The sequence below is a fragment of the Amblyomma maculatum genome, chromosome 6, assembly GCF_055883805.1.
Source record: "Amblyomma maculatum isolate TAMU_Amacu chromosome 6, ASM5588380v1, whole genome shotgun sequence".
Classification (NCBI taxonomy): Eukaryota; Metazoa; Arthropoda; class Arachnida; order Ixodida; family Ixodidae; genus Amblyomma; species Amblyomma maculatum.
This window is the reverse complement of record NC_139349.1, coordinates 56,900,031-56,917,864: the sequence shown is the minus strand read 5'-3', so window position 1 is coordinate 56,917,864 and position 17,834 is coordinate 56,900,031. Positions and strand designations below refer to the sequence as shown.

The window sequence follows — 17,834 nt, the reverse complement described above, 5'->3', positions numbered from 1 at the left end:
ATGATATTTCCTGTACTCTATTGTTAGCTGCCTAAATGATGCATGGCTGATTGACTTCACAGGTTTAAAGGGACAATGAGGAGAGCCTCATTTAATTTTTGTCAGTACAATTATATTGATTGTTTGCCTTTTTTTTTTTTTATAAATGTGCAGACATTTCTTCGGCAGCAAAGGAATCGCATACTGATGAGAGAACTGTATTTAAGTATGGAAACTTTTTTTTTTTTTCCTCTTCACTTGACTCTAACTTGGAATCTCAAGGCCAAAAAGGACTTGGCGATCACCTCTGGAAGGGAATGACAGTGTAGCCTAGCTGCGGGGATCCACATGTAAAAAAGTCATCTTTGTGTCACCATAGTTTTGTTGCGCAAATGGCTGGTGATTTCATCTTTTTTTAAATCTTTTACTTCGGGTGGAAGTGCCCTTTTTGTCATAGAAGGCAGTATAGTCTACTAATAAAGGCCTAATATATATAGCAATTTGGCCCTCAGCCTCCCTTTGAACCTTCTCTGATGTGGAGATCGCCGACCTGGGATTATATACTGTGCTTCTTTCTTCTAGTGGCTTGGACAGCATGTCAGCCCTCCGATGTGTGAAAGTAATGAAGTCTCTGGCTGCAGCAGGCCACACGGTGCTGTGTTCTATACACAATCCAAGCGCCAAGCTCTTCTCGCACTTCGACAGGGTGAGACAGCGATCCTATGATAATCCTCCTCACCTTTTCAAATCTGTTATAGCACACAGGCGGCACAAAATGTTTCAGCTGAACTATCTGCCCATTTTTACATGTACATGTGCAGTCAAATGTTTTTCGAAAACAGTGGCAATGAAAAAAAAAATTATCCCAACTTTTGCACACTGCCAGAAATATACAGCCTAATTCTGAGCGTACAACTGACTCTGTGCATCAATAGTTCTCAAGAAATGTACCTTTGATGCAAAAAAAAAAAAAAGCGGGAACACTAACTTCACCTTGAGGGTAGTATGGTCTGTTACCTTGGCTGACGCATATGTCGACTCAGATAACCTTAGTGCAGGGTGCTTATGGGGTCAGGTGTGTTAATTAAATATATACTGTATTTACTCGTGTATAACCTGCACTACAATTTGAAAAAATGCATTTAAAAAGTGGGGGTGTGGGTTATCTGAGAGTATTTATTTGGGGGGGAAGGGGGGGGGGGGCTACACGGCAATGTGCGGACTCCCCGCATAGTTCGCCATCCCCATCATCATCGACGCTTGTCAAGCCGATGAGCCAACAAAAGGCATAGCCAAATCCACATCCATAGCATAGTCTGTTTATTCTCCACTCCATTGGTCATGCTTTGTTCAGCCAGTGGCTGTTGACACTTTTCTCAGGTGCTGTTTCAACACCCATTCAACCATGTTTGCACTGTTGGCCTGCTTTATTTTGCTGTCTTGGATGCGACTCGGCGGCAGTCTTTCACAGCAAAAGAGAAACTAAAGATTGTAGCCACTGCTGAAGAAATCGGCAACAGTGCTACAGCAAAACAACATGATGTTAACGAGTTGTGCATTTGTGACTGGAGGAAGAAAAAAAATCTTGAAACAGCGAACCGGGACAGGCGAGCGTTTCATGGTCCAAAGAGTGGTTTGTACCCCCACCTCGAGACGCAGCTTGCCAAGTTCATTGAGGAGCAGAGGAGTCGTGGCCACGCTGTTTCGGCAGAGATGGCTCAAATGAAAGCCCTGAAGCTAGCCCAGGAAATAAACATTCCACGCAAGTTTCATGCAAGCCGTGGATGGCTTTAGTGTGCTTTAAGACACAACATGGACTTTCGATGCAACGGCAAACAACAGTGTTCCAGCGGTTTCCTAATGCTTACGAGAAAAAGTTGTTGAGCTTTCAACAATATGTCTTCAGACTTCAGAAGGAGCACAACTATTTGCTGTCTCAGGCGGGAAAGGCCGATCAGACCACAGTGTACTTTGAGATGCCAATGGACATGACTGGAAAAAAAAGGGTTCTAACTCAGCCAGCGTGCTGACCGGTGGAAAGGCCAAGTTGCACTGCACAGTGATGTTATGTGCTTTGGCTGATGAGAAGAAACTGTGCAGGTATGTAATATTCAAACGCAAGATGCTACCTAGCATACCACTGCCCCAGGGAATCATTGTGCGCGCGGATGAAAATTCCTGGATGAACAGTAGCCTCGTTGCTGACTGGATCCGAGTAATCTGGGAGCGAAGACCAGGTGCCTTGCTGGCACACCGGTCGATGCTGGTGCTGGATTCCTTCCAAGGCCACTGCATTGATACGGTGAAGGCTCGCCTTGCTGAGACTGGCACCGGCCTCGTTGTGATACCTGGCAGTATGAGGTTCATGCTACAGCCACGCGACGTGTGCCTGAACAAACCGTTAAAGGCACATGTGAAGTGGCTATATACCCAGCCGATGGCCGACGGCCTTTATGCCCTCACACCAACTAGACACGTGTGAAGGCCGATATTCCACTGCTCTGCCAGTGGATCGTCGATGCGTGGAAAGCGATACCGGCCGACTTAGTGCACAAAAGCTTTAAAAAATGTGCCATTAGTAACAGCTTGCATGGATCTGAGGACGACTACGTCTCTGAGAGTGGCCTCAACAATTGAAATTGGATTAGTAGTGACGTTGTGATTGTCATTTTAATACATAAATGTCCTGAAAGTGAAATGAGCATCGAGTCTGTAGTTGTATCTTTCCAGTGCTCATTTTTTTTTCTTTTCAGATAAACATGCAGATTATAAGCAAAGACTTTTTTTTTTTTTTTTCAGAGTAAGTTATGGGGGGCGGGTTATATGTAGTGGCGGGTATAAGCAAGTAAATATGGTATATACTCACATATTCCACTACTGTACCTTATCTCTAAAAGGCTGTTTTTTTTTTCTGTCACCAAATGAACACGCCCGTTTTTCTTGGTGAGCAGTCTTGGGCTGATGATAGTAAATGCTAACAGGCAGTCTATTTTGAGTGCCGAAACAAAACTGTGCAATTCATACTTTATGCTTTGGAATCAGCAGCCAGGGGGAATGTTCCAAAAGCACTTTGAGGGCTAATTAGCACCGTGGCGGGCTGGTATACATGCATAATGAATCACCAACTAGCCCGTACTCTTACCCTACTGGCCCCTAAAACTTTCTCTGTTCAAACTGCTACCTTAAAAGCTGTAGCAACTTTAGCAGTTACGCTGTGCTGAGTGCTGTGAAATGTGCCAGCGTGAACTCTCGATGCGCTCTCTATAGACAGCCTTCTGAGATGCGATAATGGTTGGGTATGCTTTTGAGCATGGAGACCAAGCTGCTGTATGGTTGCATTCTGTTTTGTATAGAAGACGAGTTGTGCTGGATAAAGTATTCGTTCCACGATTCTTCTTCTTATTGGGGGCCATTTTCACTGCTTCAGATTATTTCTTAATGCTTTACTAATAAGCGTATCCCTGCACCACCCTCTTCCCCCTAACCTTGCCTTAAAAATTTAGGGGAAAACAAAAAGTGTTCATTGCGCAAGCAAACATGGTGCTATTATTTGTCCCTGCAGTCAAAAGTAGTCACTCAGGAATTGGGAGGGGGGGGGGGGGGTTGGGTACAGGGATCATTGTGATATTGATGAGATTGCTGTAATATTAAAGAGCTGTGAGTGATTTCCATAGTGTAAACATTAAAGTAAATATGACATTGCAAACCAACCTTCACAGAAAGTCACGAAGACAATTGAGTGCCATGATGACAGTACAGTAAAAGCTCATTGATTTACATTTCTAGGGACTATAAAATGTATTTAGTTCACAATACTGCAGGTCAAATTGGCCCAGGCCAGTTTTGCTTAGTACTATGTCCAAGTTATTGAGTAGACAAAAAAAAAATCAATAAATGCATGCGTCTTTCATCAACACACAAAGTATAGTCAAGGATGCTCACCTGCTTTCCAACAGAAACTCATGTGGATACCATTTTTCTAAGTCAGGCTTCCAGGTGCTCAGCAGTTCATGGCTTCTTGTCGGGAGAGCCCGTCCTTCAGGGCCCATAAAATTTTTCCACTTTCCTAGCCAAGTCTGTCTTAGCACTTTAGCCATTTTGCCAGCTTTGCCATTGGCGGAGGGTGCAGTGCACGGGTGCACAACCAAATAGCACCAAAAATCAAGTTCCATAGATGAGGTGCACTAAACCCAACAGTCCTCGATAAAGCAGCATACAAGGATGCAGTGCAACTACAGCAACAAAATGTCCAAATGGCACAAACGATCGCAAGTGAAAAAAGTTAGCTGTGGTTTAGCTTGCGGTTAAACCTGGAGTTATGCTAGATCAATCTGCATGGCTACGCTTAGGTTCGGCGTCAAAGTAAAGACATGGCTTTTGCACATAGTAGTTTGCTCTATGGTTTCAGCTTTATTTATGCCATAGGGGAATCACTTCACATATGAGCACCCCTTGCCTCTCGTCGGTGACCATTCTCATTCGGATGCAGAAGACTTGTGGTGGTATGACGTCGTTCTACATCCAACTCTACATCGCCGTCACAGCGTTCGACCGAAGCTTCTATCCTAGCAACGCGCTGTTATCGTTCGCCTCTACCAACTACAGAGTTATCTGTGTTCTCTTCTTTTACTTTTTCTCCTTCTTCTTTTTCTTCTTCTGATTTCCTTCTTGTTCTTCTTTTTCCTCTTCTTTTTCTTCTTCGAACAGGCACGGCGAAATGGCGTGACTGTGGCCAGTGTAGCTCTCGCTACAAAAATGACGAAAAGTGCCTCTCCGGCCGCAAGTTGAGCCAAGCTGATTAATTGATGCCCATGGCAATGCTGCATTTGTGCATTGCTTTTGTGCTACGTTTGCCTTAATTTCGTGTCCGAGCCTCGATATAATCGAATTATTCAATGTGCGGTCAAATCCATCCAAATTAAACAGTTTTGTCCCATAGGCTCCTATGTATAGTTGTATAGGGATCAATTGTGAAAGTCAAATTATCCGATTTTTCAAATTAATGGGAGTCGAACTAACGAGTCTTCACTGTAGTGGATCGGTCATTCAATTAAAAGGATTTTCAGTTTGCTCTTTGACCATGACTGACTAGTAAATGAGTTGTACAGACCAGTCATGTGCTCTTTTTCATTTCTTTTGTTCTCACATTTGAAGTACAATCTATATTTTGGTGTAAATGAGGTGCCACATGCCGAATTCATATTGGGCGACTCGTTTCACTAAATTGTCACACCAGAGGCAGCATGTGAATTAATATTCATAGTTTTTAAAGGCCAGATAGTGCAATAAAAGTGAATTGATTGGCACATTTCACATTTAGATGTTTAGTGTGCATTTAAAGTAACTGGTAACCGATTTAAAACTTACACGATTTAAAAGTGACAAGACAGAAGAGAAGCCTGTGGTGTCCATTGATATAAACAATAAATGAGGAAGGCTTACTGAGCTTAACAATCTTGCACGAAAATTTCTTCATCTTAGCTATCAACAAATAATCAAGCTAACCTTGAATTACAAGTAGATAAATGCTGAAATAAGCACGTTGGAGTCAAAAGCTAAAGTGAGAGGCACATCCTCAACCACACAGATTAAAGTGCAGCTGCTGTTAATTGCTTGTTGTTAAGGGTTCAGGTTAATATTAGCATCACAGATTGTGGCAAGCATTACAAGCTATAGCCTTTTGAGTTAACGGGCAGATGCAGGTGATATTAGAGGAGGGAATCTATTTCTGCCATTTAACGCATGCTGTAAAAAAATATTGTATGCAACAGTATGGTCCTACTTCATCTGACCCTTTTCTGTAACTGTTAAGATTAAAGACTACATATTTGGTTTGAAACTTATATTGGGAGCTGCATGACAAACAAAGAGCATGCTCCTTAATTTGCATAATGGGCATGTTATATGTTGACACATTTGCATCACAGTGTCACAGGTAACCGAAGTAGCAAGGTTTCTTTGTGAGGCAATAGAAGACATTGTTTTTGTCTCTGTTGGTGCTTCACAATTGGCAACTGATACCTTCTGCTCAGCTTTTTATTTGTGCATGCTTTCTCTTGCTTTCCTTTTTTCATTCCATTGGGAAATGCACAGCTCTACATGATCTCTGAGGGAATGTGCATCTACAACGGGCCTGTGGACAAGCTGCTGTCCTTCCTGTCTGCCCAGAACCTGCACTGCCCCATTTACCACAATCCAGCCGACTTCAGTGAGTCTACATGCTACTAATATGTACATACCTTCCTCTCTTGATTTAATTTGTTTGTAGCACATTTATGGTTTGGCGCATGCATAAAACTGCTTAAAGGTAAAAATTTTCTACATTTTGTTGAGCATCAAATCAAATTAAATCATATTAAATTAAACCAAGAATTTTCTTATCTGGCTTTCTTCTGGGTTTTGAACCATGAAAGTCGCCTACAAAGATATCTTATTGAATGCTTCAAAATGGGCTGCTTGTGGAACATAAGCCGGGTCTGCTCTGTGCTCAGGCCAGAGAGAAAAATGGTTGTATGAACTCTGGCAGTTGTATTAAATGATTTAGGATGTTCAAAAGAGTTAAATTTCTTTCTCATCAAGTACCTTGCTACTCCTCCTCTCTGCCATCAAAATATATGATCTACCTGCTTTTACTGGGAAAGCATTATTTGTCTCATCGTCAGGGGAAACCAATGTTGGCCAAATTTAGTCACAGAAAGTGTCTTAAAACCTGTGATGACATCATTAACAGAAGAGCCATGGCAACCCTGTGTTGAAACCCAGGCTAACAACCAGAAATTTCTGGTTTGGTTGGTTTGGTTTATGGTATTGTAACGCCCCAAAACAACTCAGGCTATGAGGGATGCCATAGAAAAGGATTCTGGAACCAAAATTTTGGGGTCTAGCATTGCTCCCCAAAAAGTTTGAATGTACTTTCCCCACCTTCCAAATTTTAGCAGCTGGCTCAGTCCGACAGATCACGTAGCCAACACAACCAAAAACATTAGTTGAAATCACAAGAAATGGCAACATTCGCAATGAAATGCTTTCGCGTTAATATCACGCAAGTCCCTGAAGTGTCATAATTGTATTCTTTTTTTGTTCTGACTCTCTCTCTCTTTTGCCTGCGTGGTTGTACCTTGTTTCTTTTCAATTTTTTATTCTATTTCAAGGATTTGCCATGTGGAATAAGCTAAGGCTGTCAATAAGCTACATTGGGTTATCATCTTACAGAAACTTTAGCAGGCTGTCTTAGCCGCTACAGGTTAGCCACAGGAGCAGGTTTTTCTTGATTGTAACCAGAAGTCCAACTTCCGATCACTTTCCTTTCTTTTTTTCTTTTTTGAGGCCTGCATCTTGGTGATTGCATAACTGCTTGCTGAAGGTGCCATATTTACACTAATATAATGCGATTATCTAGTTTTTTTCTGAAGAAAGTCCCTGGCACTGTATTGCGAACCATGCTCCAAAGATTACATGACTTCTTTCTCTCCTAAATTTCGTATTTCCAACATTTGGCTCACTTTTCATCCAAGAGGAAACACAAGATTGCCATTTTAACTGCTTGCTGTGCATGTATGTGCAGTCACGGAAATAGCTTCTGGCGAGTATGGCAACCTGAACAAGCAATTGGCCAAGTCGTTCACACCTGATAATATGGAGGAAGTCAGCGAGAAGAAGTTGGACCATCCCGTGCTGACAGAGTATGGGGGCAAGATCATGAATAAGAAGGTGGGTGAGAAGCCTTAAGTGCTCTCCATAAATCCTGTTGCAGGCAAACTACCCTTCAAAGCATATCATTTGAAGCTCTGTCATTTGCAGTGCACTTGGCCCTCTTTGCTCAGCCGTAAATCATATACATAGTTTTAGCAGGTTATAACTCTAATCACTAAAATTAAAAAAAAAAAGAAAAAAGAAAGTGCATATGTGTCGCGTTCATAAAATAAGCACGCTAGAATTTTCATATGACATGGGGGGCCACCTGCTCAGCAGGTAGGAGGAGTAAAGGTATTTAAACATGGCACTTGCATCTAGACTAATGAAAGTGCATGTCAATAATGTAAGCTTTCCAGCTCGCCAGAAATTAGGCTTCTTAAGACATAAGTAAGGCAGGTCTTCAAGTACATTGAGAAACAAAGCGTAGAAAGCCACAGTAAGACCATCTATAGAGCACACAAGCATTATACAAGACCTGCATTTGCTAGGAAGTTATAGCAAAAAGAAAAAAAGTTAGATGTTAGCTGCTTAAATCGAATATACATAATTTCTATAAATGTCACAATTCTATATCCTGTGCACTGCGTGGAAAACAGCTGCAGTGCTTGCAACAGCACAGGAGAATTGCTTGAAATAAATTCCTCAGTTGCCTGTACTTTTCTAAACTAGGCATAGATAACCAAGAATGCATAAATATGCACTCAACCAAAAAATGCTTGCCGTAAGCATAATCACTATACCGAGTGTTTCAGCGAATGCTTTCAGAAATTTCTGAAAAGAGTGGGTTCAAAATAGAAAAAGAATATTTGCAGGAACAACATATCACCTGCGCTGGGCACAGTTGTTGCAGAACACTTCTAGTTATGCAGTTAATTAACTAAAAGTCATTAAATAGCTAATTATCGCAGCTTGGTGGTTAGCCTCAATGTGGAGCTCAAAGCCGCAGACGAGACGATGCTGTATCTGGCTTTGAAACGAGAAAGGACTCATTTTCTAAAGCTGCGCAGGAGGAAGCCTGAAGCGTTTTTTTCGTATGAAACCGAAGCTGAGCGCAAGAGACTCAGAGGAAGCTATGTACTGACGCAACATCCGGTGATGATGATCACCATCATTATTCGGTGATGGTTGTTACAGTACTCAGTTCAAACTTCAAGCTATATTGCACAGCGTCATGTACATTCTTTTACCTCACAGCTTGATGCAAAGGAAAGGCTAGTCACTACCAAACGTGTGGTCATTATTTTTTAGAGTGACAGAATGATGATATAAAGCGTACGACCCATCACAGTAGAGCAGGCAGTTCGAATTTAGTGCTGTGGTCACTGCAACACACCTTCACTGGACATCGCATCTCTACTGAGCTTCCTGTGGATCCTTCGCGCTCAGTTTCGGTATCGTATTGAAAAAAAAAAATGTTGAATTTCTGCGTGCTGCAGGGCTTTTGAAAATTAGCTTTTCTTCATTTCAAAAAGTGATATGGCATCGTCTTGCTCGTGACTTCGAATTCCTCATTAGGACCAACCACCCAACTGTGCTAACTAAGAATTAAATAGGCTTGAGTTAATTAGGTGCATAATTAAAGGAGTCTTGAAGCTAATTGTGTCCACCACGCCTGAGGGTTTGTTCCTGCAAATATTTTTCTGTTTTGGGCTCACTATATCCAGAAACATTTTGAGGTGTTCACTGAAATACCTGTTATATAGATCCTAATTTTTTTTTTTGTAGAAATTTCTTAATGTCTAAGGTCACAGACTGGAACACACGGCCTTCTGTGCCTGTCCTCAGTGAGTAGTTCGCTAGTACAGTAACGCTGTTCACTGTGTACAAGTGTTGAGCAATTGATACTAGCTGCAGCATATACATAATGATAAAGGCATCTGCCTTCTTCAGCGGTAGGCATGCCCCTAGGTAGCACCGAAGCATTAGAGCAATATTACATTTTTGTTTCAGTCGAACGGTATTTTAATGCTGTTAATGATCTTTTTTTCTAATGTATTAGCAATGATGCATATAAAGATTGGTATAATGTTCCCATAAACATTTAAGCAACATAACTCTAATATGTATACAACATAAATGTATTTTATGAAAATGTAGAGCAACCCTGCACAAGCATACGTAGACCCACCGCTCATGATAGTATACACAGCTTGCATGTTTTGCAAAGACCACAATTAATACAGCACAACTCCATAATACAGCACCATTTCTACACTTCTGAATAACATTTCTGAACAAATAGCATAAAGTCAACCCTTTATATTCATCGCCGGCGGGTGCTTCATGAGTGATGGTGGCGAATGGATAATAAGCAAAAATTTCTAACAAAATATTAGAGCTGTGCTTGCATTCTATGGTGGGCATCATCTCAAAGTTCTAGTTGCAAAGAAGTGTTATTGAAAAAACATGGTTACTCAAAGAAAAATGGCAAAAGTGCTATGTTTTTTTATAGTTATATGGTTCAAATATTACATTTAAGAGGCAATATTGAAACAGCATTTGTTTGCAACATTAAACTAATGTTTATAATGCAACACAATATATTATATAATGCTATCATAACATCCAAAAGTCAACATTAGTAAAATGTTTCTTCTGAATGTTCTACTAACATTATTTTTTTGTCACAGAATGTTAAACAACTTTCAGGCAACTTATATAACAATTTTATAACATTATTCTAATGTTCGGTGCTACCTGGAGCACTAGCCAGATAGGATTTTTGGGTTATGACGTTTTGATGGATTAATCCTGATTTATGTTTTTGTAGAACTTGGGCATTAACTGCTTAAAAATAAGGAATGGATGTATGAGGGAAATAAGGTTCAGCAGAGCCGCAGCTGGTCTAGTTGGCAACGTTTTGAGGACGCTTTGGGAGAACTAGGGTATGGCTCTGCACGCATGCTGTTCTCTTCATCTGTAGTTTGCCAGCAGCCATAATACTACTCTTACTGTTGCTATTCAGGACGTTATACCATCTACTGCCAGTGTCTGTAGTTTCAAGGGGAAATGAAACTCCATACATTCCAGAGATCGCACACTTGAAGTGCAGTCATGTTTCACAGGTTTGAACTCCTGTCTTTGCAGGAGAAAGCGGAAGAGATGGAGCTGCACAAGGTGCAAGTGAACTACTTCGTCCAGTTCTTGGTGCTCGTCAGGAGATGCTTCTCTTGCGTTATCAGAAACAAGGTATCATGATTTATGATAGTCTGTGCCATTACGTCATGCCCTGATAGCATTATGCATGGTTTTATTTGTGTTTTATCTCTGTCTTTTCTCAGAACCAGCTAAATGGGTGGTAGTGGGTGGGCAGAGAGGTGTCAAGTACACAGATTTGTGGGGCTTCCTAAAGTTTAATAATCTAGGTGTAGCACGGATTCGACCGCTAATTTTTTTATGCGTCTTCTGACCTGTACGGACCTTTGATGGCGCAGAGCTGTTGAAGCTGAAACAGCATAAGAAGAGAAGTTTGATCATAAATTATTCAGCAGTCTAGATGAATGTGACCTGGTGTTTCATTTAGTATAGTAAGTGTCTTGCACATTATCAGAAAGCAGATAATATGCCATCAAAATTAGGTTTCTGTACACCTTTAAACAAATAGCCTTTCAAAGAAACCAGAAAGAACAGAAGGGAACATTATTACAATAAACGAACTGCTGCAGTCTGTCATTAAAGTAAACCCCCAGTTTATTTAAGCTCGCACTTTGTTCCTGTCAACGTCAGGTATATTTGAGCAGTTATGAAGCTTTTTAGCATTTCAAGGCTTACTGCTTCTCTTCCAGGTGGCAACCCTGCTTCGCCTAGTGTCTTACGTGTCATTTGCACTGATGCTGACGGTGTTGTTTTACGACGTGGGCAACAGCGCCACCCGGGTGATCAGCAACGCCGGCCTTTTCCTACTGTGTCTCACCATCGCTCTGTTCCAGTCAGCCATGCCAACCGTCCTAATCTGTGAGTTTCCCAGAGCGCAGAGTTGCTGGAATAGCACACACAGAATAGGCTTGAGCATTCTTACACCGTTCACGAACACCTATTTCTGCACTATGAAGGGTTCTTCTTAAGTGGGTTATTTTTGCATGCTTATCATACAAAGAGAAGCCATGAGATATGAGGTTACTCAATTACTTTTTTAGGCCTATCACAATCGGAGAACAAAAAGGCTGAGGATATCTTAGCACCTGGTAATGCATGTGAAGCGTTGCAGTTGCTGCTTTTAGTGTTTGTACTTCTTTATCGAAAATGCCTGTGCAATGTGAGAACTGAATAGCTGCACGACACTTTATCCTTGGCAGTTCGCGGTGCCTAATTTATCGGGTGGCGTGGTCTTTCACACGGTGTAGAAGTGGAGTGTGTCAAAGGAGAATTGGAGAAATTTTATTGTACAACGGGACTGCTGTTATGGCTATATTGAAGCCTGTTCGCATAATGTAAACTCCTGTTTAGATTTGAACTTGATTAAAATGAATTCTCAGATAAAATGAATGATGCAAAACCATTTCATTGCTTTTCTATAGGACTCAATGTACGAAAAAATCTGCCTAATATGAACTGTTTTTCATTTCAAGAATTTTCGCGCTACGATATACACAGATACACAAGAGAGCAGGAACCACGTACACAGAACATTGCTGCTTTGCATGAACTGTTTTCTTGGGTCCTTCAATTATGATTAACTTTTTGCAGCGACCCCAAATAAGTCCCACTCTGTGCTATGGCATTCGCGAAGCATACATTCAGCCCTGTTTAGGAAAATAAAATATAACATGCTTCTGCACAAGAAAGTGCATCCTTACAAGATGCCTTCCATGCACTATCGCAAACTGTGGAAAGCTGTCTTGTGAGAGTGTGCTCGTTGGGGCTAAGCTTTCTTGCCGGTGCGGGAAAGGCAGGGCGCCACAGTTCCTGCACTGGCAAAAATCTGATGTGGTTGGATCTCGACATCGCATGTGCATTACGTGCGTGCCGCATACTGTCTCCCCCGCAAACTACTGCCGTGTCTGCGCAAGTGCGCCCATTGATTGGTCCGAGATATAAAAACCCGGAATATCATTTTCAGCCAACACAATACGGATGCGTTAGGATGAACGTCAGCTATGCTGAGATAAAACATGATAAGAGAATCAAGTTGCAGGGCTATTCTGCTGGACACCAAAGTGTTTGGAGCAAGCTGGAAGTAAAAAATCGGAGGGAAAAAACAAAAATAGCAGTCACTGTGAAATGCAATGAGTAAAATGAGTCAGTAGAAAAAAAAAGGAAAGCTAGACCAGCGCCTTTTTCAGTTGTAGGATAACGTGAGCTAGTTTCATTCTTTATGTCTTCAGCTAATTTATTCGACGTCTAATAAAGTCGTGCCTCATTAAGACGACCCCCATTAATATGGACAGCTCCAATTATGGGCAGTTCTTCTGTGGACTAAAACATTTTTAATGTATTTATGCCTCATCAGTATGGAAATTTGCTGTCCGGGCATTGGACGAGATTAAAATGCGTGGAGCGCATTGGGGTCTATGCGTTTCTGTAAGGTTAATATGGGTAGTGATATACGAACAAAATCTCTACTGCCCTAACAAAGTGATTCATTTTTTGCATTCCAAATGCAAACTACTGCACTGTAGTGACGACCCCTTTCTTTCACGATCTTAAGCTTTGCAGTACGAAGTTCCCCACTCATTGAGTCTTGCTACTTTTCCTATTGCATTAATGAAGGACTGGGAAGAAAACTATCTCCAGTTTATGCCACATACATAAAAAGCTACACTCAGTGGCTGTCAGCTGGCTGAACATTGATACGTAGTAGCGATTCGTGGGATGTGAACTGTCGTATTAGGAATTGGGTCCTACAGCCATCAGGAGCATCGAGCACATCATAGACTGCCTGTCAGGCATGCGAAGCTGCACCGCATTATTTCAAGCATGATGGTAACCAGATTAGTTGGCGTGCAACTATTATCGATGATTTCTGTGTCACATATTTTATCTATTTAGCGTTTACTGCCAGCCTCAAAGAGGCTGTTGCAGGATTGGGTGAAGAAAAACAGAGCCACATAAGGGATGCACAGTACAGTAAAAGCTCGTTAATTCGAAATCGCTTAATTCGAACCGCCGGTTAATTCGAACTGATGCCCGGGTCCCTGCAAAGCCCTATGTATATCAATGGGCCGGAACGCCCGATAATTCGAACGTACCGGTACTCACGTCGGTTAATTCGAACTAGGAGCCGGCAGCCGACATTGCTTCTCGTAAATAGAAGTCGCCTCGTAACGAGTACAATGCATTGAAATTTTTTTTTTTAATATGCACAGCGACGAGAATAAATAAGCAGCGCGCATTTTTGCACGCATGAGGCGAGCCGCCTATTTCCTTGCTGGAGCCTCCGGCGTTGTTGTTGTTGCGACTGAGGGAAGGATGAAAAGGAAAGTGCACGGGCCTGCCGCTGCCGCGTGCAGATAGAGGAGAGTTCAAAGATAAGAGGAAAGAAAGAAAAGAAAAGAAGCGCGTTTCTCTGACGCGCGGGTGGCGCGGGCGCCGCCGCCGCCGATGCTCCGGAGCAAGCCGTTTCAGATTTTCGTTGCGCTGCGGCGGCTGCGATCGGTAGAGTGCACGAGTAGTCTTTTCTTGTCGCATTTTGCATGAGCTTGCTCGTTTGTGTGGTATCTCGCCGCTGACGTCTCATCGACTGTGCCGATCATGGCGAGCCGTGGAAAGTACTCGGCAAAGGATTTAAAGACTAAAGTTGATATATTGCAGGCGGTTCAACGTGGTCTCTTAACGAAGACAGCGATTGCCGAAAAGTATGGCATCAAAAAAAGCATGTTGTCTACCTACATCAAGAACAAGGACTCTATCATCGATGCTTACCAAAAGGAGATTGAGCCCTCGCGGAAAAGACTACGGACGTCGGCTCACCCCGAGATGGAGACTGCTGTCATTACGTGGATAAAGGATGTTCGCAGCAGGAATGTTCCATTAAGTGGACCCATAATTGCTGCGAAGGCAGCGGACTTCGCCAACCAAATGGGCATCAGCGACTTCAATGCATCGGAAGGCTGGTTATCACGCTTTAAGGCCCGCCACGGGCTGAGGTTTAAGAACGTCTGCGGAGAGGCAGCCGCAGTCGACAAAGAAACCTGCGAAAATTGGGTCTCAGGTGAATTGAAGGAATATCTCGCCGATTACCCGCTCAGCGATGTTTTCAATGCTGATGAAACCGCACTTTATTTTAAGTTGCTCCCAAACAAGACTGTGAGCTATAAAGGTGATGCGTGCTCGGGCGGAAAGCGCAGCAAGGAAAGAGTTACCGTGCTAGTGTGCGCGAATGTGACGGGCACGGAACGGTGCTGCTTGCTCGTGATAGGCAAAGCAGTGAAGCCGCGTTGCTTTAAAGGCGTGAAGACTCTCCCTGTTGAGTACACTTCTAACAAGAAGTCGTGGATGACGCGAGCAATCTTCACGGACTGGTTGCGCACACTAGACAGAAAGTTTGCGGCACAGAATAGAAATATTCTTTTGTTCGTCGACAACTGTTCGGCACATTGTGACATCAATGGACTGAAGGCGATTCGTCTGGCATTTTTGCCAAAAAACACTACTGCTGTGCTGCAGCCTATGGACCTTGGGATTATTAAAAATCTAAAGACTCTGTACAGGTGCCACCTCCTAGAACGGATTCTTATATGCATGGAAAGCGGGAAGCCGTATGATGTCAACCTGCTCGGAGCTTGCCACATGCTGGCAACATCGTGGAACGCCGTCAAGGCAGACACTATCGCCAACTGTTTCCGCAAGTGTGGCTTCAGTGAAACCACAGAAGCCTGCTGCACAGCCGACTTAGATGTTCAAGTGGATCAAGATGATGGCTCCATCGTGCTGGACCCTGCCTACGCTGTTTTATCGGAGGGTGTGGACTTCGAGAGCTTTGTCGACGTAGACAACGGCGTGGAGACAACGGGGCCTTTAACTGATGCCAAGATTATCGAGGCTGCGTCCAGTCAGCAGCACGGCTCACGCGCGGCGAGCACGCCTGACAGCGACGACGAGTCCGACAAAGAGGACGATCCGTTGCCTCCTCCGAGCGCATGTGAAGCAGCATCGGGACTCGATCTGGCTGCGCGCTATTTCTCCACCGATGAGAATTCGGATGCTGCACTGGAGATGTTGGGCAAGTTGCAGACAATGCTTCTCGAGTCGCGGCGAAGAAAGCGCAAACAAATGCAAATCACCGATTATTTTTCATGTTGATATGCTTCGATCATTATTCTTTTGTTAATAAACATGTTTTTGAAGCATAAATAGTGTCATATTTCATCACTAGGCCTGACGCTCACGTGGGTACATTTATCATTAGTTCCAGGTGCATAAATTGATTGGATATCTTTATTTCCTTTGGTGTTTGGACTCGCATGATTTTAATACCCGCAATCGCCGACCTCAAAGAGTAGTAGTGCGTATTCCTCGATAACGATCCCAGATATGGCTATTTTGGCTTCGGCCCTAGCAGCCAAATGCAGTGGCCATCTTTTTTTTTCTTTCTTTTTTTTTTTTGCCGCCCGCTCGTTAATTCAAACTCCGCTTAATTCGCACAATTTCTCAGTACCCCACGAGTTCGAATTAATGAGCTTTTACTCGTTATAACGAACCTCGTTATAACGAACACGGATACAGCGAATTATCGGATATAACGAAGTAAAAGCAAAGTTTGGTTGGCTGTGCTTTATTTCTATGGGAGTTCTATTTGTATAATGAAATGAAAAACTGAAAATTCGACACTAAATCGGTTATAACGAAGCATATTTCGTATTCACACGACTCAAAATTCGCAAAGAAGCAAAAAAAAATTTTTCAAAACGCTAAATTTCGGTTTTATCAATCGCCTCCACCTAAAATGTGTTTGAATCACCCGCGCTTTCGCACGCCATGCCATCTAGGGACCGCGAATGAATCTAGCATCAACGGCTGCCTGGCATGTGATCTACACGTGATCGAACCACCGCCCGCGTGCCCCTGCCCCTACTTTTTGCCGACCTGCACGTGTGCTCACTTTCCTCGAGGTTGTGCCGTCGTCTTGCGGCATGGCGACGCTGAAACGCAAAGCAGTTTCTCTTGAAACAAAGATAAAAATATTCAGGGCGGTCGACAGCGGGCGCAAGAAGAAAGAGATTGCCGCAGACTTCGGCGTTGCGCCTAGCACTCTGTCAACCACACTGAGAGCAAGGCAGAAGATAGAAAACGTGTACTCTGCAGGCGCCGTGAAGAACGACAGGAAGCGCGTCAGGTATTGTCACCACCAGGATGTTGAAGATGCCTTGTTCGCGTGGTTCAAGGACGTTAGAGCGCGCAACCTGCCTGTGTCTGGTGCCATGCTTCAAATGAAGGCAAGAAGTCTCGCTTGCGTCTTAGGCCACGATGACTTCTATGCAAGCAGTGGCTGGCTGCAGCGATTTAAAGACCGCGATTGTTTGCCACACTTTGTCGGGCGAAGAAGCAGCCGTCGATGTAGAGAACTGCGAGAAGTGGGCAGAAAGCTTCCGCATGCAACTGGATGGCTACGAGATGCACGATGTCTACAACGTGGACGAGACTGCGCTTTTTTTTAAGCTGCTCTCGGAAAGGTCACTCGTTGCGAAGAACGAACTGTGCCGAGGAGGCAAGAAAAGCAAAGACCGCGTCACCATTGTTGTTTGTGTTAACATGGATGGGTCAGATAAAAGGCGGCTAACTGTTATTGGTAAATCTGCTGCCTGCGCAACGCCCGGAATGTCCAAGCGGACTATCGCTTGAACAAAGACTTGGATGACGTCGTCACTCTTTGAAGCATGGCTGAAGGCCTTCGACAAAGACATGGCAGAGCAGCGCAGGAAAGTGCTCCTTATATTGGACAACTGCTCTGCCCATAAGGTGTCTATACCACTTGAAGCAATCCGCTTAGCTTTTTTGCCGCCAAACTTGACCTCAGTGCTGCAGCCATTAGACAGGGGCATCATTCGCTCACTAAAATGCTGCTACCGAAAGCGATTGGTTACGCAGCTCGTATTTGACATAGACAGGGGCATATGAATGGCCATAAACCTCAAAACTACGCTGGACATGCTCTACGGTGCATGGAACGAAGTGGCACAGTCAACAATAAGAAATTGCTTTGTTGATGCTGGCCTAGCCCC

The 17,834-nt window shown here is 43.2% G+C and overlaps 1 protein-coding gene across 1 annotated transcript in view; it reads left to right on the top strand.

The window, feature by feature from the left end:
• LOC146185815 (ATP-binding cassette subfamily G member 4-like) overlaps window positions 1-17,834 on the top strand; it is an 88,425-nt gene that overhangs the window by 58,485 nt on the left and 12,106 nt on the right. The window contains exons 7-11 of the mRNA XM_084606750.1: window positions 562-685; window positions 6,073-6,187; window positions 7,544-7,689; window positions 10,762-10,863; window positions 11,460-11,628. Coding sequence (XP_084462876.1) covers window positions 562-685; window positions 6,073-6,187; window positions 7,544-7,689; window positions 10,762-10,863; window positions 11,460-11,628 — 656 coding nt within the window. The remainder of the gene's footprint in view (window positions 1-561; window positions 686-6,072; window positions 6,188-7,543; window positions 7,690-10,761; window positions 10,864-11,459; window positions 11,629-17,834) is intronic.